The sequence below is a fragment of the Vipera ursinii genome (genome assembly GCF_947247035.1).
Source record: "Vipera ursinii genome assembly, chromosome: 6".
Lineage (NCBI taxonomy): Eukaryota > Metazoa > Chordata > Lepidosauria > Squamata > Viperidae > Vipera > Vipera ursinii.
The window spans coordinates 54,836,531-54,857,831 of NC_139515.1; the positions used below are offsets into that span (position 1 = coordinate 54,836,531).

Here is a 21,301-nt window from a genome sequence, read left to right on the forward strand (position 1 = left end):
CCGTGTCCAGTTCTCACTGTTGCTTCTTGGCCCGCATATAGGTTTCTCAAGAGACCAATAAGATGGTCTGGTACTCCCATCTCTTAAAGAACTTGCCACAGTTTGTTGTGATCCACACAATCAAATGCTTTAGCATAGTCAATGAAGCAGAAGTAGATGTTTTTCTGGAACTCCCTAGCTTTCTCCATGATCCAGCGTATATTGGCAATTTGATCTCTAGTTCCTCTGCCTCTTCGAAATCCGGTCTGTACTTCTGGTAGTTTTTGATCCACATACTGTTGGAGTCTAGCTTGTAGGATTTTAAGCATAAGTTTAGTAGCATGTGAAATGAGTGCAATGGTGTGATAGTTTGAACATTCTTTGGCACTGCCTTTCTTTGGAATTGGAATGTAAACTGATCTTTTCCAATCCTGTGGCCACTGTTGAGTTTTCCAAATTTGCTGGCAAATTGAATGTAGCACTTTTACTGCATCGTCTTTTAAGATTTTGAATAGCTCAGCTGGAATACTGTCACCTCCACTAGCTTTGTTGTTGCTCAGCTTTCCTAAGGTCCACTTCACTTCACATTCTAGGATGTCTGGCTCGAGGTCAGTGACCACCTCATCGTGGTGATCAGGGATGTTAAGCTAGTTCTTGTATAGTTCTTCTGTGTAATTTTGCCACCTCTTCTTAATCTCTTCTGCCTCTGTTAGGTCCCTGCCATTTTGGTCCTTTATCATGGCCATTTTTGCATGAAACGTTCCCTTCATCTCTCCAATTTTCTTGAAGAGATCTCTGGTCCTCCCTATTCTATTGTTTTCTTCTATTTCTTTGCACTGTTCATTTAAGAAGGCATTCTTATCTCTTCTAGCTATAAAAAATTTCTGCATTCAGTTGGGTGTACCTTTCTTTTTCTCCCTTGTTTTTCTCTTCCCTCCTGTCCTCAGCTATTTGCAAAGCTTCCTCAGACAGCCATTTTGCTTTCCTGCATTTCTTTTTCTTTGGGATTGTTTTAGTTGCTACCACTTGTACAATGTTGCCAACCTCTGTCCATAGTTCTTCAGGCACTCTGTCTATCAGATCTAATTCCGTAAATCTATTTGTCACCTCTATTGTATATTCATCAGGGATATGATTTAGGCCTAATGCTTTTCCCTACTTTCTTCAGTTTAAGCCTAAATTTTGCAACGAGAAGTTCATGGTCTGAGCCACAGTCAGCTCCTGGTCTTGTTTTTACTGACTGTATAGAGCTTCTCCATCTTTGGCTGCAGAGCACATAGTCAATCTGATTTCTTTGTTGTTGTTGAAAAAGACTGTTTGCAGTTCCATCGTATTCTCTTGACAAAATTCTGTCAGCCTGTGCCCTGCTTCATTTTGTACTCCAAAGCCAAAGTTGCCTGTTATTCTGGTTATCTTTTGGCTTCCTACTTTAGCATTCCAATCCCCCATGATTTATTTATTTATTTATTTAATACTATTTCTATACCGCCCTTCTCCCGAAGGACTCAGGGCGGTGAACAGGGCAAGAATAAAAATACAAATTACAAAAGTTAAAACAAGATTAAATAAATGCCCACATACTAAAATACATCTTTAAAACCTAATAAAATAACAATAGCAACCCCCCCCCCAATCCCCTCATCAGGCCAGGCCAGCTTGTTCAAAAAAGTATGTTTTTAGCTCGCGGCGAAAGGAGCGAAGGTCGGGCGCCGTCCAGAGCTCAACTGGTAGCTGGTTCCACAGCTCCAGGGCGCCCACAGAGAAGGATCTCCCCCTGGGGGCCACCAGTCGACATTCTCTGACCGGTGGCACCCTGAGGAGGCCCTCTCTGTGGGAACGCACAGGGCGGAGGGAATGATGATAAGGACATCATTTTTTGGTGTTAGTTCTTTGGTCAAATAACCATATGCAAATGTAAAAAAGACCTACCATTTATTCTTATTCATTTCTTTCCTTTTTATTTTTAAAAACAGTTTTATCTAATGCACATATTAAAGATTTGCCCCATGTTTGGGGCCTAGCAAGGTAATCTAAATAGTTAACATTTGAAACATATATATATATATATATATATATATATATATATATATATATATATATATATATATATATATATATATACATATATACATATATATATATATATATATATATATATATATATATATATATATATATATATATATATATATATATATATATATATATATATATATATGTTTTCTGAGGTTTTCGCGGGTGTTTGTATGTGGATCTTTGGTCATTCGGGTTTTTCCCCACATAGAATTGAAGGTGTAAAAGCAACGTTTCGACGAAATCCCATCCGTCATCCTCAGGCTGGTGGCTTCAGCTTCCTTCTTCTGGGAGAAGCATGTGGTAGAGTCACTACCACATGCTTCTCCCAGAACGCAGGAAAAAACCCGAATGACCAATATATATATATATATATATATATATACTAAAATACATCTTTAAAACCTAATAAAATAACAATAGCAACCCCCCCCCATCCCCTCATCAGGCCAGGCCAGCTTGTTCAAAAAAGTATGTTTTTATATATATATATGTATATAAAGAAAAATTTCTTTCTAGGTTGGCAGAATAGATGAATGTGGGCGAATGCTGGTGGCAGTTGAACTTAGTAACTGGCTAAATGATGTTCACTATGCTCTGCAGTCAGTTGTTAATTGTTACGGCCTTGTAGCTCCCCTGATCTATCACAAGATTCCCTCCAAACCTGTCATTCAGGTAAGAGTTTTTCTTAAAATACAAGTATGTATAATGTTTAGTTCAATACTCTAATAAAAAAATAATTAAGAGTAAACTACTTGACATAAATGGTTGAAAAAGTACATTGTGATTTCTGGCTCAAAACCAAGCAAGAACTAAGACTCATCAAGAGTATAAGAGTATAAGAACTTAATACGTTTATGTGACGGGCAGACATTTTTGTCTTTCCTGGGGCCACTTCTAACAGTGGAAAAGACTAGTTGTTTCTATTTTAAGGACTTGAAGGAACAGATTTGAGTTCATTTTTTAATTGTTGGATTATAAAAAAGTTATGCTGAAATATAAATATAAGATATAAAACAAACAGAAAGGAAAGGTGATAGTAATAAATTACACACTTGAAACTTGCTATTTTTGTCCATCGGATAGTGCAGTCCTAGGGAATGGAATCCTAGAGTTCCAAAACAGAGGCTGGGAAGCCACAAAAATAGAATTAGATTCTATGAATTATGAGGACTGTTGTAAGACTGTATTGAAGTCCTGGGGGTGATATATGTTTGGGACCATATTGATTCAAAGAAAGCTGCATAAAGATCTGATAAAGTGAGTTCTTGTATTGAGCATAGCAGAATATGCAAGATTTTCAGAGAATAAGTCATCACACAAAATGGATAGATACTGGAGCACGCTAACATGGAGGTTACATTTTTAATAGGAAATTAAGGCAACATGAGTTACATAAGTTTATTTTGTATTAAAACTGAACTGTAGAAGTTTAAATGCTTACATTTACAGCACAAGGATTCATTTTTAGTTTTATTCATACATGTAATATTCTGTAATGGTACAGATTTCTTATTATGTTTTCAGATCATTATTAAGTATCTCGTGGTTCTTCAAGAAATTCCAATTATTATATTCCAAAGAAAATCAACAGGATGCTTTGATAGTATTCAGCACATGATAGCTTGTTCTTGCTTTTTCACAGCAAAGGTATTTATTGTTTTTAAAATAGTATATTATTTACATAGTTTAAAATAGTTGAACTTTGTAATTAAAGTATATGAACCATAAAAGAGAAGTCTTTTTCAACTTTGGGCACCCACAAGGACATGGCCTTGTTCTTTTCTTTGCAACATTATGGGAATGGTTTGCTATTGTCTTCCAGGATATATATTTTTTAACTTTCCAGTGTCATTTACAACTAGGATTTCTGATGTTCTGACATCTAAGCATAACTGACATAATTGATTTTATCAAGATCAGTCAAAATTAATTACTACTGCATGTGGTGACATACTAACTTATTTGACTTACATACTGCCAACTTTAAAAAGATCCACTGTAAGGAACCGTAAAACATCTCTAGGAATAAGATTCAAACAAATGTAACATTAGAACATCCACAGTATGTTTAAAATATTTTAAAATTTTAAAAAACTAAAAAGTTAACAACAATAGAGCTGATTGCATAAGTACACTATGGAAGATCCATATAGAAGAGGTTTATTTAGTTTTTTCTTGAATTTTGTCAGGGAGTTGGTAAGTCTTATATCAATAGGAAAGTTGATCCATACGTTTGGCACTACAATTGAAAAGCATTAACTTCTGAGAATAGTTCCCCGACCCTCTTGGTAATCAAGTATCAGCATCAGTTTCTCCCAAGAAGGTTGAAGTATGTTGTTCTGGAAATACTTAGATGCCAAGCCATGAAACGCTTTTTAGGTTAAAACCAGCACTTTAAATTCTACCTGGAAACTATTTAGGAACCAGTGTAAGGTCTGAAGTATCAGTATCTCATGTTGCTAATGGCAAGGTGTAATAAGGTATGCCAGACTCAATCCAGTACCTTCTTCTGAGATACTTCCTTTCCGAGATAACCTGTACCCACAGGTAAACAGTGACTGGAAAATTAGATATCCTTGCTGCTGCCATCACCCATTTGTTATAGTCTTTCCCACCACACCTTTGAGGAAGCCAGGAGATGATTGCAGGGGAAATCCACACCCCACTCTAAGTTTGGTTAAACTATAGGAAGGGAAACCAAATAAACATTTTGAGTTGTGACACCTTAGCCAAGGTATAAAACAATTGGTCCACTTTGGGATTCAAAATATCAACTTTATTAAAGGTCATAAGATAAGACTCCACACTCATACACAATAAAAAAGAGGTAAATCCTACTGCAACCATCCAGTGAGTTAATTAGGAAAAGGCTTTCTGGGCATGGCCTTCATCTGCTACTTTATCGGGAGCTATGTGTCCAAGATAATCCCAAAGTCACAGATCAGATCTTTCAAAGGTAATAGTTCTCTGTCAAGAAACAATACTCGACGCATAACATAGTCCCATCAAGTATAAATAGTAACTGTCTTGCTAGGATTTATTTGTTCTGCCCCATCCAGACAATTTCAGGCTCCAGATACTGGGAAACATCATCTCCAGTCCAACCCAGAGTGGCTATACTAAGCTGGCTATCATCAACATACAGATAGTTCTCAACATATGACCACAACTGGGCCCGGAATCATGGTCATTGAATGAAATGTTCATTAAGCAAGATGCTGCATGACCACATTGCACAATAATTACAATCCCAGTTCTCTCAGTTGTAGTCATTAAGCGGAGTGCTGGAAAGAGAGCCCAGGCCTCCCACCAAGCCCTAGAGCCCTGGGCTCTCTCCCTGTTCCACTGGGGAGAATGTGAGCAGTCCCTTGGCATGCTGCATGAATGGACTTCAAGTTGGCAAAACTGCTAGCAAGCTGTATCAAGCTGTGTTATGGCAACAAGCCATTAATGAGAAAGAATAAGATCTTATTGGTGAATAAGATCAAAATGGAAGGAAAACATTTTCACAAGACTTGAGCAGATAGAAACTAAGCACTCAATGTTAAAACAGCACCCATCTGATTATGTTTGGATATGCTGGGAAGGGAGAAATGGTTAGTAGAAACGTTTTTTGGTTCCTCTTGCAGCAGTAATTCTCCTGATCACTATCTCCATAAATCCCTGTATACAGCTTCTTTGGAGCTAAGGCTTATTTTATAAGTTGGCACAAGATTTTGATTTTTTTTATTAAAAATCTTGTGAATATTATATAGAATTATATAATATATATTTAATAGATACTGCGCTTATGGAAAGAATATGAATTAGCAATAGTTATTATTAACTATGGAAAAAAGTTGTTGGATTGCTCACAAGCACCCTCCCAAGTGGCTATAACTGGAGAAGGAACAGATGAAATACTAGAAGAAGAGGTAACTGCTCTTATTCTTCATTTTCTCTTTCTTTTTAAATGATTTATGATATATGTAGATAGAAATAAAAGTTTTTCTTAAGTCTTCAAGGAGTTAACAAAACTCAAATGGCTGTCCATTGCCTCTACTTGTGGAGGGGGATGAGAAATGAATGAGGTTAGTATGCAGATTGAACAGGACTAGAATGGTAGTTTATATAGAGTAAATGGAACCCCAGCATAGCAATAACTTATACATATATGCATGGAGGTAAGAGTATGGCATAATAATAGTTTTATGTTTCCAGAATAAATGGCATAGATTTATGTTTATTAATCCCACTTTACACAGTTTTGAGGGCTAGATTTATTTATTTATTGTTATCCTGCCCTTTTTATATAAATAGCTCAAGACAACAAATATATACTTTCTCCTTCAATTTGTCCACAACAACCCTGCATGGCTTAAAACTTAATACACTATTAATTTCATTATCATATGGTCTGGAATTCAAATGAAATACAACTTGGTGTTCTGAAATTAGATTAAAGTGAACTAGAAATATTTACTGTTTTGTTTATTATTGAGGTGCTGATGTTTTTGCCTTAATTCTTCAGCTAGCTTATGTGCTATATAAAATGGTTAATTAATTTATTATTATAGATTCTTTCTAAAAGGCAGAGAGCACAAATGAGTATAGTTGGAAAAGTTAACGAGAACTTAGAAGTTCTGGAAAACATGCTTCTGAGACTGATAAAAGCAGGTATATTTTTAATATGTATATCTTGCTCCTAATTCCACTGTTACCATTAAGATAATCATACATTTAAATACATTAAGCTCATTAAGCATATTAAGCATTTCATCACATATCCTAAATAAGGTATACTTATACTTTTTTAAATATAGAATTTAAACTCTGTCAATTTGCAAAGCTGTTTTTTCTATATATCCTGCATATAACATTTTTAGTTACGGTCACTTCTGCTGTCTTCAAATAAACCTATTTTGTATTTAGATAATAAAATAATCTAAATATCCTGATTCTATTTAAGTACTTTCTAAACTTTAGTATAATACTAGACAATCCAAGCCCTGTTGAGTCATCATTCAGAGATATTTCATTACTGAAACAGAGAAACAGAATGACCATGGTCAAACAAAAAAGCAGTGGGAGTGGGAGTGCTTTCCAACTTCGTGCTGGCTTTCCCATTAAGTTTCCTTGTGGGAAGTTGGCAGGAAACTTCAAAAATTCCTCTTCCTCTATTTTAACATTTTGAAGAAAAAAAAAGAACAAATGTATATAACAAGTGAAAAGTAAAAAAATTAACAAAATGGAAAAAAAATATTTAAGTGATGCCACTTTTTGATGAAAGGTATTTAGTGTATGTGTAAACTGCTATTGTGTTGAATTTAGTCTAATCTGTTCTGTCTAGGACAAGAGCTTACAGGAGAAGAAGATCCTTTATTCTTGTATCCAGTAGTCTCAAATTGGCAACCGAAGACTGCTTATAGGGAAGGTAATCATTTAAAAAATGTATTATTAGCATACTGTATTAGGTTTTTTCCCACTATACATGTACAGATTAGAAAATGCAATGAATATAAATTTAAACAGAAGCTTATGTGTCTTTTAAATAGTTTGCTTTTTAAGAAAATCCCTCAATGTAAATATTTTGTTTTTGGTACATTAGTTGTCTGACTAAATGGGAGCATACTTTGTAGGAGTCTATATTTTATGAGGGAAGAAAGATTTTTTTTAATGCCAGAAGATAAAGATATTGCATTTTCAAAAAAAGTGAGTAACTAGAAAAAGTCCTGCTTCTTTTTTAAAATTATTTTGCAGAAGGTAATGGGTTCAGATAGTAGCCCCTCTAGTAGCATTGAAATTTCTGTCATTTCTGCCATGGCAGAAAGTGAAGAAGAACTAAACAGCCTCTTGTTGCGGGTGAAGAAGGAGAGTGCAAAAGTTGGGTTGAAACTTAACATTAAGAAAACCAAATTCATGGCATCCGGCCCTCTCAATTCCTGGCAAATAGATGGGGAAGAAATGGAGGTAGTGACAGATTTTATTTTCCTGGGCTCCAAGATCACTGCAGATGGGGACTGTAGCCAAGAAATTAAAAGACGCTTGCTCCTTGGGAGGAAAGCCATGGCAAATCTAGACAGCATACTAAAAAGCAGAGACATCACCCTGTCAACCCTGTGCGTATAGTCTTCTCAGTTGCAATGTATGGCAGTGAAAGTTGGACCATAAGAAAGGCTGACCGCCAAAGAATTGAGGCCTTTGAACTATGGTGCTGGAGAAGACCCCTGAGAGTCCCTTGGAGTGCAAGGCTATCAAACTGGTCGCTCCTAGAGGAGATCAACCATGACTGCTCTTTAGAAGGCCAGATCCTGAAGTTGAAACTCAAATACTTTGGCCATCTAATGAGAAGGAAGGACTCACTGGAGAAGAGCCTAATGCTGGGAAAGATTGAGGGCAATAGAAGAAGGGGACGACAGAGAATGAGGTGGCTGGATGGAGTCGCTGAAGCAGTAGGTGTGAGCTTAAATGGACTCCAGAAGATGGTAGAGGACAGAAAAGCCTGGAGGAACGTTGTCCATGGGGTCGCGATGGGTCGGACCCAACTTCACAGCTAGCAACAACAAGCATAGAAATTTACACAGGAATAGGTAGACTTTTTGGTCAAAAAGTTTGTGTGGGACATTAAAGGTCTTAAGCACGATATCATGGGCTATAAATTTTTAGAAATCTATCTAAAGCCTAATTTCCATTTAAGGATGAAATATAGATGGGGAACTCATCAAATTTGCAGACAACATCAAGCTGGCAGGAATAGCCAACACTCCAGAAAAACCAAATGCACAGGTATAGTGCAGGTGGAATTTTAATCAGTAGTAGCAACTGTGAGAGGGATCTTGGAGTCCTAGTGGAAAATCACTTAAATATGAGCCAGCAGTGTGCTGCAGCTGCTAAAAAATAGATCAAGATCATGTGAAGTGTTAATACCACTTTACAATGCCTTGGTAAGGCCACACTTGGAATACTGCCTCCAGTTTTGATCACGATGTAAAAAAGATGTTGAGACTCTAGAAAGAATACAGAGAAGAGCAACAAAGATGATCAGGGGACGAGGCTAAAACATATAAGGAATGGTTGCTGGAATTGGGTATGTCTCTAGTTTAATGAAGAGAAGGGTGAGGGGTGAAATGATAGCAATGTTACAATATCTCAGGGGTTGCCACAAAGAAGAGGGAGTCAAGCTATTCTCCAAAGCACCTGAAGGCAGGACAAGAAGCAACGGATGGAAACTAACCAAAGAGAGAAGCAACCTAGAACTAAGGAGAAATTTCCTGACAGTTAGAACAATTAATCAGTGGAACAACCTACCTCCAGTAGCTGTGAATGGTCCAACATTGAAAGTTTTTAAGAAGAGTCTGGACAGACATTTGTCTGAAATGTTATAGGGTTCCCTGCCTGAGCAAGGTGTTGGACTAGAAGACCTCAAAGGTCCCTTCCAACATCATCATGAAGCATCGGAGACGGGGCCTAGAGAGCTGTTGGAGATCCAGCCGATCCGAATCCGACCGATTGCGACTAAGAACCTACATTAGGTCTTATCTCGCTGCGATAAGGGAGGCGAGGTCTAATCACTTCGCTACCCTTATTGCGTCCGCAGATAACCGCCCGGCCGCCCTGTTTAGGGTGATCCGCGCCCTCCTTAATCAGGAGGTGAGGGAGGAACCCTTGCAGGGTCGTGCCGAGGAGTTTAACCAACATCTGTCGGACAAAATCGCTCGGATTCGGACCGGTCTGGACTCTGACTGGGCAGAGTCTGATGATCAGGACATGGGTGGTCTTGTCGATATTACCTGGGAGGAGTTTGATTCTGTGACTCCGGAGGAAGTGGACAGGATTATGGGGCGGCTGAGCTCCACCACATGTTTATTGGACCCGTGCCCTTCCTGGCTGGTTTATGCGGCCCGGGAGGGGACACGAGGCTGGTTCCAGGCGGTTATATCTGCCTCTTTGAGTGAGGGTAGTTTCCCCGCCGTCTTGAAAGAGGCGGTGGTGAGACCTCTCCTCAAGAAGCCTGCCTTGGACTCAGCTGTGTTGAATAACTTTCGTCCGGTCTCCAACCTTCGCTTTCTTGCGAAGGTTGTTGAGAGTGTGGTGGCGCATCAGCTCCCTCTGGTCCTGGATGAAGCGGATTATCTAGACCCGTACCAATCGGGTTTCAGGCCCGGGTACAGCACGGAGATGGCATTGGTCGCTCTGGTGAATGATCTCTGGAGGGCTCGGGATAGGGGACACTCCTCTGTCCTAGTCCTATTAGACCTCTCAGCGGCGTTCGATACCATCGACCATGGTATCCTGCTGCGGCGTCTCAGGGGATTGGGAGTGGGAGGCACGGTTTTCCAGTGGTTCTCCTCCTATCTCCTGGGACGTTCGCAGTCGGTGTTGGCAGGGGGGCAGAGGTCGACCTCGAGGTCTCTCGTTTGTGGAGTTCCTCAGGGGTCGGTCCTCTCGCCTCTCCTGTTCAACATCTACAAGAAACCGCTGGGTGAGATCATTCGTGGTTTTGGAGTTGGGTATCATCAGTACGCTGATGATACCCAGCTTTTTATTTCGACCCGAAACCACCCCAGTGATGCCCTCGATGTGATGTCCCGTTGCCTGGAGGTGGTTCGGGTCTGGATGGGGAGGAACAGACTTCAACTCAACCCCGACAAGACTGAGTGGCTGTGCATACCGGCATACCGGGATATTCAGAACATCCCATCTCTTTCCATGGGGGGTGAACTATTACCTCCCGTAGATAGGGCTTGCAACTTTGGAGTCCTTCTAGATTCACGGCTCACTCTGGAAGACTATATAGTAGCTGTGACTAGGGGGGCCTTCGCCCAGGTTCGCCTGGTGCGCCAGTTGTGGCTCTATCTAGACCAGGATGCTTTATGTACGGTCACTCACGCGCTCGTGACCTCTCGTCTGGACTACTGCAATGCTCTCTACATGGGGCTGCCCTTGAGGACCACTCGGAGGCTCCAACTGGTACAGAATGCAGCCGCGAGAGTTGTGTTGGGAGTCTCCCGATACTCCCATGTTACACCTCTGCTCCGTGAGCTGCATTGGTTGCCAGTTGTCTTCCGGGTGAGATTCAAGGTACTGGTAATGGTGTTTAAGGCCCTACATGGCATGGGTCCGGAGTACCTTAGGGAGCACCTGCTGCCGGCATCAACTTCCCTCCACCCTGTGCGCTCCCACAGAGAGGGCCTCCTCAGGGTGCCACCGATCAGAGAATGTCGATTGGTGGCCCCCAGGGGGAAGTCCTTCTCTGTGGGCGCCCTGGAGCTATGGAATCGGTTGCCGGTTGAGCTCCGGATGGTACCCGACCTTCGCTCCTTCCGTCGCGATCTGAAGACACTCTTATTTGCACAAGCCGGCCTGACCTGAAGGGGGATGGGTTAGGTTTTTATAGTCATTTTTAATATCTGTATTTACTGTTTTTAGTTGGGCATATGTTTAATTTTCTTTTAACTTTTGTATTTTTGTATTTTTTATATTTCTGCCCTGTTCACCGCCCTGAGTCCTTCGGGAGAAGGGCGGTATATAAATAAAATCATCATCATCATCATCATCATCATCATCATCATCATCATCATCATCATCATCATTTCTGAAGATCTAAGACAATTAGTAGTGTGTTGCAGTAATTGCCAGTGAGATTTGATAACCTTTTGTTGATTTGCTTTGAAATTTCAAAACAATTTACTGTTCTGTGATTAGTCTAGGAAGGAATTAGATGCAATGGATTTCTGTACTTCACTACCCTTAATCACTGCTACAGATGGTCTTTAGATTCTCTGTTATTCGAGCTTTGATTTTTGTCTAACCATGCAAACGTACATTTTTAAAATCATGGCACACCCTTCCTTAACTAGCAAAAAATTGACACATTCCACAATGCAGGCATATGTCAAATGCAAATAATTGTCATCATAAAAATATATCAATCTTAGTGATTTAAATTTTAACTTTTCCTATTAATGTTCTCTATAACAAGCATTTTATTATTTTTTAATGTCAAGCTTTAATTTTTGTTTTGGATGTAGATTAAAAATTTTAGATTTTAGAAATCTATTTTCAGATGTTAATTCTAATAATAATAATAATAATAATAATAATAATAATAATAATAATAATAATAATAATAATAATAATAAAGTTGGAAGGGACCTTGGAGGTCATCTAGTCCAACCCTCTGCTCATGCAGGAAACCTTATACCATTTCAGGCAAAGGGCTGTCCAGTCTCTTCTTAAAAACCTCCAGTGTTGGAGCATTCACCACCTCTGGAGGCAGGTTGTTCCACTGGTTAATTGTTCTAACTGTCAGGAAGTTTCTCCTTAGTTCTAGGTTGCTTCTCTCCTTGACTAGTTTCCATCCATTGCTTCTTGTCCTGCTTTCAGGTGCTTTGGAGAATAGCTTGACTCCCTCTTCTTTGTGGTAGCCCCTGAGATATTGGAACACTGCTATCATGTCACCCCTCACCCTTCTCTTCATTAAACTACACATACCCAATTCCAGCAACTGTTCCCTATATATTTTAGCCTCCAGCCCCCAATCATCTTTGTTGCTCTTCTCTGTACCCTTTCTAGAGTCTCAACATCTTTTTTACATCGTGGTGCCCAAAACTGGATGCAGTATTCCAGGTGTGGCCTTACCAAAGCATTGTAAAGTGGTATTAGTACTTCACTTGATCTTGATTCTATCCCTCTGTTAATGCAGCCTAGCACTGTGTTGGCTTTTTTGGCAGCTGCAGCACACTGCTGGCTCATATTGAAGTGATTGTCTACTAAGACTCCGAGATCCCTCTCACAGTTACTACTATTGAGCAAGGTACCACCTATACTATACCTATGCATTTGATTTTTCCTGACTAAATGTAGAACCTTACTTTTTTCACCATTGAATTTCATTTTGTTAGATAGTGCCCAGTGTTCGAGTCTGTCCAGATCCTTCTGTATCTTAAGCCTATCTTCTGGAGTATTGGCTATTCCTGCCAGCTTGGTGTCATCTGCAAATTTGATGAGTTCCCCATCTATCCCCTCATCCAAATCGTTAATGAAGATATTGAAGAGCACTGGGCCCAGAACAGAGCCCTGGGGCACCCCACTAATAATAATAATAACAATAATAATAATAATAATAATAATAATAATAATAATAATAATAATAATAATGATGATGATGATGATGATGATGATGATGATGATGATGATGATGATGATATTGGAAGGGACCTTGGCGGTCATCTAGTCCAACTCCCTGCTCAGGCAGGAAACCCTATACCTTTTTTGATACAAATTAGTTTGATTAATGGAATCTTGTATCAAGAACAGTAACTAAAAACTGAAAGTACTAAACATATAATGGCATGGAATAACTACACTTATTTTACATTTACACAGTACTGAAATTTAAGAAGAACTCCCGTTTCCTTGAATATTTTGTCATGCTTGTGTTCAGAGCACTAAATGAGGAAAAATGGTTGCGAATAGTGGAGTGGGCTGATGATGTTCAAGAGTATCTTAAAAAGTAGGTGTAAAGTATTTTGAATTGACAAAATTCTGTCAGTGTTAATGGCCATGCAAATTGCAGAAACGATAGCTGTAATGATAGTTGATCTTCCTTCAAATGTACTATAATATATTTTCATATTAATATGACTGCTAAGACATACTTCCATAATTTGTAATGAACATTAGTTATTATAGCAATAATCATCAGACTAAGATTGGAGTGGCTTCTTATTGTATATGCTTGTTTCTTATTCATTTCATTCTTAACTCCCTCTACCTTTTCTATGATAAAATCAGACTAAAATGTTTTGAAGGACAGAACATTCAGCCTTTCTTAATCTAAACAAAACCGTGTAATTTTTTTAAAAATGAGTCAAAAATTATTGGTGAATAATGCTCTAAGTATTGCAAATAAATACTCAAAACTGCTGCCAATTTTTGAAAAAAACTTAACATAGTAATGTTAACTGTTTTTGTTTACTAGACGGAATAGATTTCTTCTTGGTATCAAACAAATTCCAAAAAAGAAGAAGAAGCTTCGTGGATCTGCAGATACAAAGAAGACCACAACACCAGATGTTTCAAAGGTTAATTGAATTTTTTTTCCAGATTTTGGGATCTGTTAGTTAACTGAATAAAAATTCAGTAAGTAAGAATTACATTTTTTGTCATAGCTGAGTATAAAATCAAATTCTGAAGTCAAAAATTATAATTTTGTTAACAGTCCACTGTACCAGTGAAAATAGAAAACTATATAAAATAACCTCATATAGAATATGTTCTATATTTTGACTTATGTAAGGTATATGAAGTATTTATTGATGTTATTCATGTATGTGGTATTTGTGCTGACATAACATACTTTGGATGTTGGGAAGATGCAAATAAGGCCATATGCAAGAATGCATTTTGTAATTGTACAGAGTATAAATTGTGGAAATACATTTCTAAATTAAGCTGAACAGTAAGATTATAGCTTTGGTGATTGAGATAAGATATCTCAATAAGGATTTATATCAAATAATAAAGATAAGTTATAGCAGGAGCTACAAGATTAATAAATTAAGCATGAGAGTGGTCACAGGTTTCTCGTCAGATGGTTCAGCACGGGTGCATCAGAGGTAGTAACAGATTGAAGTAGATTAGAGGCAAATGCATAACACTTAGGTTTACTAGGTTAGAGTCTTAATCCTTCTTTATTTTTAACTTGACCTATACCCCAAATATTTTCCTTTAAGCCTATTTACTTGCTTACCTACAGAGATTTTTAACAACTTCTTTCAGTTTGTTCAGACTAAGTTCAGATCACATAGAGTCTGCTTTTATTTTACGTGCTGTACAGTTTTTCCTTTCTTTCTAAACTGCTTTCACTTTCAAAATCTTTTTACAGAGGCTTTTTTTTGGCTTAATGTGCCTCAACAAATGGGAGATCTGCATTTCTCTCTTTGAGACATTCAAGAATGATGAAATACTTAGAAGTACACTTCATTTCATCTCAGACCTTAAATTATTTCTCCTTTGCTTCCACATAATGTAGCTTTCAGCTGACTTTACTTTCTGTCACTGTATGATAATTCAGCTCTTTTTCTGTGTCTTGTCATTTTCTTGCCTGCTTTGTCTCTTTTGTCTCATTTAGATAAACTAATATGTTCTAGTCTCAAATACTTCCAGTTGCAGCAAGGTGTCAGCATTGCCAGCCAATAAGCAACTCAGAAACCAAGCAATTAGCAATCTTATTCTCCAGCCATTCTGGCCTTTATTTGAGTTTTGTTTGTTAATTGCTGACAAGTAAGCAGAGAACAGAGATTCCTGTTTCTTTGAGAAAAGTTGTGAATCTACTTTATCAGAAGCTTGGTTTCCCTTCAAAACACTAATTGATGGGAAAATGTTACAATTTTCCAGTCTGTTACAGCTGTACTTCTCTCTCTACATTCATGTGAAAGAGGAATTTTCACTCTCCAGTCACTTTTGTGCACGTTTCTATAATGGCCCGTGGGAAAAATATCTTAGGATCTTACATAGACAGTCATGTGAAAAAGAATGTATACTTTCTTTGCGTTCTATGGTTTTATGTATCAGAACATAGTAAAAATCATCTGCTCCTTAGTAGTTCTTAAAAGTAGGTACTGAAATGAATAACACATGACATATTACACCATGTCATCATTTATTTTACAAAAAGAAAGCCAAATTTAATAAGCCATTTTAACAAAGTGTGCAAAATATCTTTGATTTCACACACTAGCAAATGAAAATTAAAGCAAAATAATGCTTATCATCATACAACACAAATTAGAGCCCTACGTGGTAAGGAGATGCTAGATGTTCAAGCTGGTTTTAGAAAAGTCAAAGGAATGTGAACCATTATTGCTGATGCACACTGGATAATTGAGAAACCCAAAGAATACCAAAAAGAAATTGGCATGTGCTTCATGGATTATAGAAAAACTTTTGTATTGATAGCTACATAGATCAGAATCCTCCTAGGCTCAAATTGTAATTTGGATTCATTTTATATGAAGACTTACTTCTCTGAAGTCTATAATGCTGGGAAAGGTAGAAGGAAAAAAGAAGAGAACGACCAATAACAAGGTGGATGGATTCAATCACAATTGTAACTGTTGAAATACCTGAACAATCAGATTAGAAATAGATTTGCCAGGAAAAAATTTTTTGCAAGAGAGAAAAAAAATATCTTCCTAGTACGTTTGTATATATGTATGCATTTATAAAACTTGAATGTTTCCAATTTTATTACAATTCATTATGATTGTTATTCTCAACATTATTTTATTTTATGAAGGTACTGTTAGGATTTATTTAGAAATAAAATAAATGCATATTTGTTTTTTGAGTTCTTACAGGGCTCTGGGTAACTGAAATTAGTATTTTGAACATTTATAATTATTGTGATATAATGATTTCTTTATATAGGTGACAGAGTTACCAACACCCAAGGGGAGGGGTTCCAAGAAGAAAGGTCTGCCTAAACAGTCTACTAAATCATCAAGCCAGGTGAAAACACCTGGTGGAAAACGGTAACTTAAGTAATTTTTTTAAAAATAAATTACAACAGTATTTATGTTTAGGAATTTATAACATACAGTTGCAAGAAAAAGTATGTGAACCCTTTGGGATTATGTGGTTTTTTGCATGAATTGGCCATAAAATGCGCTCTAAACGTCATGTAAGTCACAAAAATATTAAAACACAGTCTGCTTAAAATAATACTACACAAACATTAGCTGTTGTCATGTTTTAATTGAACATAAGATGGAAACATTCACAGTTCAGGGTGGAAAAAGTAGGTGAACCTTTGGACTTAATAACTGGTTGACCCTCCTTTGGCAGCAATAACCTCAACCAAACGTTTCCTGTAGTTGCAGATCAGACCTGCACAACGATCTGGAGTAATTTTGGACCACTCCTCTGCACAAAACTGTTTCAGTGTAGCAATATTCTTGGGATGTCTGGTGTGAATCGCTCTCTTAAGGTCATGCCACAGCATTCTGACTGGGCCACTCCAGAAGACGTATTCTGTTCTGTTGAAGCCATTGTTTTGTTGAATTACTTGTATGCTTTGGGTCATTGTCCTGTTGCATCACCCATCCTCTGCGGAACTTCAGTTGGCGGACAGATGGTCGTACGTTTTCCTGCAAAATGTCCTGATAAACTCTGTAATTCATTTTCCCATCAATGACAACAATCCGTCCAGGCCCTGAGACAGCAAAGCAGCCCCAAACCATGATGCTCCCTCTGCCATGTTTTACAGTGGGGATGAGGTTTTGATGTTGGTGTGCTGTGCCTTTTTTTCTCCACACATAGTGTTGTGTGTTTTTCCCAAACAACTCAATTTTGGTTTCATCTGTCCACGTTTGAAGTTTGCAAAAGAGCACCTGGATGTTCCACAGCACTACTGGCAAAATATACTTGATGGGAAAATGAATTCCAGACTGTGTTTTTCTATTGTTGTGACTTACATGACGTTTAGAGCGCATTTTATGGCCAATTCATGCAAAAAACCACATAATCCCAAAGGGTTCACATACTTTTTCTTGCAACTGTATTACAATTTATGACATATTACAATTAAATAAAAAAGAATGCTGGATAATTTTTGCTTTCATTAATATTCACTAAAGTTCAGTAAACTTCCAGGTTGAATTTTAGGTGACTTGAAACAAGTTTGATTTCTTTTAAATTTTGAAATTATTTGAATTATTTGAGCAATCCAAATCAAAATGGAGGCTGTCAAACAGTCAGTTGGAAGCAAATTTGATGTAATGTGTAAATTGGTAGGCCTAGGTTGTAGTCCTCCAAGAGATACAGAAACTTGCTGGCTGGGGATGGTGCTGTCTTTGGGCCATTACTCTCCATCAACTATAGACTGGGAAATCAAAAAGCATCTGTCCATATAGATTTAATGTAATAGTTAAGCAGCAGGCTAAAACTGGAAGACCATGAATTCTAGTTTGCAGTGGGACCTTAGGTCAGTTCCATTTTCCCCACCAAAAACAAACCTATGAATTTTCTTCATTGTCTCCAACTTTGTGATTCCAGTCTCTAACCATTAGCATCTTGCTTGCATGTTCTATTGATTTCAGATCGAGCTTGATTTCCTCTTATTCTTCATCAATGGTGAAGTTTATGCTTGGATAGCAATTATATTAAAAGGGTGTCCAAGAAATCTAATTGATATTTATTATTGGACACTGATTGAATTATATGCAAGTAATATCTTTGCCACTGGTAATCCTTGACTTAAAACTGTAATGGAGTGTACAGTACAGTAATAAATCCTGATGGTCATAAAGTTGGTCATCACATGACTGACCCAATTTTATGACCTTTTTTGTGGCCCTCATTAAGTGAATACTGTGGTCATTAAAGTGAACCAATTGATCATTATGAACTGGTTTTGCCAAAAACCACAAGTAAATGTCATTTTTTGGCAAAAATATCAAAATATGGTCACATGACTGTGGGACGCTACAAACAGCTGTAAATATGGTCTGCTTCCAGGTGCCCAAAACACAATTCACATGATTGTAGAGTGGGCCCCTGCCTGTTGTAACTTCAAAACCAAGTCATAAGTACCTCTGCAGAGGTCTGTCGTAACTTTGAACAGTTGCTAAGTCAGGGATTTTCAACCGGTGGTATGCATACCACTGGTGGTACGTGAGCACCTGGCTGGTGGTATGTGGTGTCGCCTTCCTCCCCCCCACCTCCCCCCGCCTCCTCCGTGCTCCGCTACTTCCTAGCTCACTTGCTTGAAGAAAACATGCTGCTTGGCAGTGGCCTGCAGGAACCCTACTGAGGGCAAGTGAAGAGTGAAGGCGCAGAGCGAGGCCCCGTCCTCCCCAGGGACTCGTGCAGCAACTGGATTGACTTCTGATCGGTGCTTCTTCGGGGCACACATGGCCAGGAAGATGCGTCGGAGTGCCAAGTACCAGTAAGGCGATCGGCCTACTCCTCCCTCATCACCCGCCAGGTCCGGGAGAGCCCGACGTGAGCGCCTTCCCGGCCGCCGAACCCTAGCTTTTGAGCAGGAGCGGCCTTGCCCTGCTTGCCCTTGGCTGCCTCCGCGGGTGCCGCTCTAGCGCGGAGAGAGGGAGGCTGGTCCCCGTTTGGCCTGCCAGCCCTGGGAAAGCCCCACGTGCACGCTTCACTGTCTGCCAAAACCTGACTTTTGAGCAGGAGCAGCCTTGCCCTGCTTGCCCTTGGCCGCCTCCGTAGGTGCCACTCTAGCGCAGAGAGAGGGAGGCCAGTCCAAGTGGGATAAACTTCATGCCTTAGGTTTCCCTGTTGGGAGTATATACATTGGCCTATATTCCTGGAATTCTTAGCTTTTCCCTAGCAGGAACACCCACCCATCCCATTGCCACAATAAGGCAGCCTATCAGGACTTGAGAGAGTATGTTGTTGTTAGTTGCGAAGTCGTGTCCGACCCATCGCGACCCTATGGACAATGTTCCTCCAGGCTTTCCGGTCCTCTGCCATCTTCTGGAGTCCATTTAAGCTCACGCCTACTGCTTCAGTGACTCCATCCAGCCACCTCATTCTCTGTCGTCCCCTTCTTCTATTGCCCTCAATCTTTCCCAGCATTAGGCTCTTCTCCAGTGAGTCCTTCCTCCTCATTAGGTGGCCAAAGTATTTGAGTTTAGCTTCAGGATCTGGCCTTCTAAAGAGCAGTCAGGGTTGATCTCCTCTAGGACTGACCGGTTTGATCACCTTGCAGTCCAAGGGACTCGTAGGAGTCTTCTCCAGCACCAGAGTTCAAAGGCCTCAATTCTTTTGCGCTCAGCCTTTCTTATGGTCCAACTTTCACTGCCATACATTGCAACTGGGAAGACCATAGCCTTGACTATATGCACTTTTGTTGACAGGGTGATGTCTCTGCTTTTTAGTGTGCTGTCTAGATTTGCCATGGCTTTCCTCCCGAGGAGCAAGCGTCTTTTAATTTCTTGACTACAGTCCTCATCTGCAGTGATCTTGGAGCCCAGGAAAATAAAATCTGTCACTACCTCCATTTCTTCCCCATCTATTTGCCAGGAATTGAGAGGGCCGGATGCCATGATCTTGGTTTTCTTAATGTTTAGTTTCAACCCAACTTTTGCACTCTCCTTCTTCACTCGCAACAAGAGACTCTTCAGTTCCTCTTCACTTTCTGCCATTAGAGTGGTATCATCTGCATATCTTAGGTTGTTGATATTTCTTCCAGCAATCTTAATTCCAACTTTTGATTCATCTAGCCCTGCCTTTCTCATGATGTGCTCTGCATATAAGTTAAATAGGCAAGGCGACAGTATACAGCCTTGCCGGACTCCTTTCCCAATTTTGAACCAATCAGTGGTTCCGTGTCCAGTTCTCACTGTTGCTTCTTGGCCCGCATATAGGTTTCTCAAGAGACAAATAAGATGTTCTGGTACTCCCATCTCTTTAAGAACTTGCCACAGTTTGTTATGATCCACACAATCAAAGGCTTTAGCATAGTCAATGAAGCAGAAGTAGATGTTTTTCTGGAACTCTCTAGCTTTCTCCATGATCCAGCGTATGTTGGCTATTTGATCTCTAGTTCCTCTGCCTCTTCGAAATCCTGCCTGTACTTCTGGTAGTTCTCGATCCACATACTGCTGGAGTCTAGCTTGTAGGATTTTAAGCATAACTTTACTAGCATGAGAAATGAGTGCAATAGTGCGATAGTTTGAACATTCTTTGGCACTGCCTTTCTTTGGAATTGGAATGTAAACTGATCTTTTCCAATCCTGTGACCACTGTTGAGTTTTCCAAATTTGCTGGCAAATTGAGTGTAGCACTTTTACTGCATCGTCTTTTAAGATTTTGAATAGCTCAGCTGGAATACTGTCACCTCCACTAGCTTTGTTGTTGCTCAGCTTTTCTAAGGCCCACTTTACTTCACATTCTAGGATGTCTGGCTCGAGGTCAGTGACCACCTCATTGTGATTATCAGGGACGTTAAGCTCATTCTTGTATAGTTCTTCTGTGTAATTTTGCCATCTCTTCTTAATCTCTTCTGCCTCTGTTAGGTCCCTGCCATTTTGGTCCTTTATCATGCCCATTTTTGCATTGAACGTTCCCTTCATCTCTCCAATTTTCTTGAAAAGATCTCTGGTCCTCCCTATTCTATTGTTTTCTTCTATTTCTTTGCACTGTTCATTTAAGAAGGCATTCTTATCTCTTCTAGCTATTCTCTGGAATTCTGCATTCAATTGGGCGTATCTTTCTTTTTCTCCCTTGCATTTCGCTT

General features: G+C 39.1%; 1 protein-coding gene across 1 annotated transcript in view; it reads left to right on the forward strand.

Moving 5' to 3' along the window:
- Positions 1-21,301, forward strand: part of CFAP54 (cilia and flagella associated protein 54) — a gene marked incomplete at both ends in the record, with an annotated part of 175,159 nt that overhangs the window by 41,893 nt on the left and 111,965 nt on the right. The window contains 8 exons of the mRNA XM_083366027.1: positions 2,572-2,727; positions 3,580-3,702; positions 5,835-5,969; positions 6,612-6,711; positions 7,385-7,468; positions 13,423-13,549; positions 14,018-14,120; positions 16,468-16,571. Of these exons, the coding sequence (XP_083222153.1) occupies positions 2,572-2,727; positions 3,580-3,702; positions 5,835-5,969; positions 6,612-6,711; positions 7,385-7,468; positions 13,423-13,549; positions 14,018-14,120; positions 16,468-16,571 (932 nt within the window). The remainder of the gene's footprint in view (positions 1-2,571; positions 2,728-3,579; positions 3,703-5,834; positions 5,970-6,611; positions 6,712-7,384; positions 7,469-13,422; positions 13,550-14,017; positions 14,121-16,467; positions 16,572-21,301) is intronic.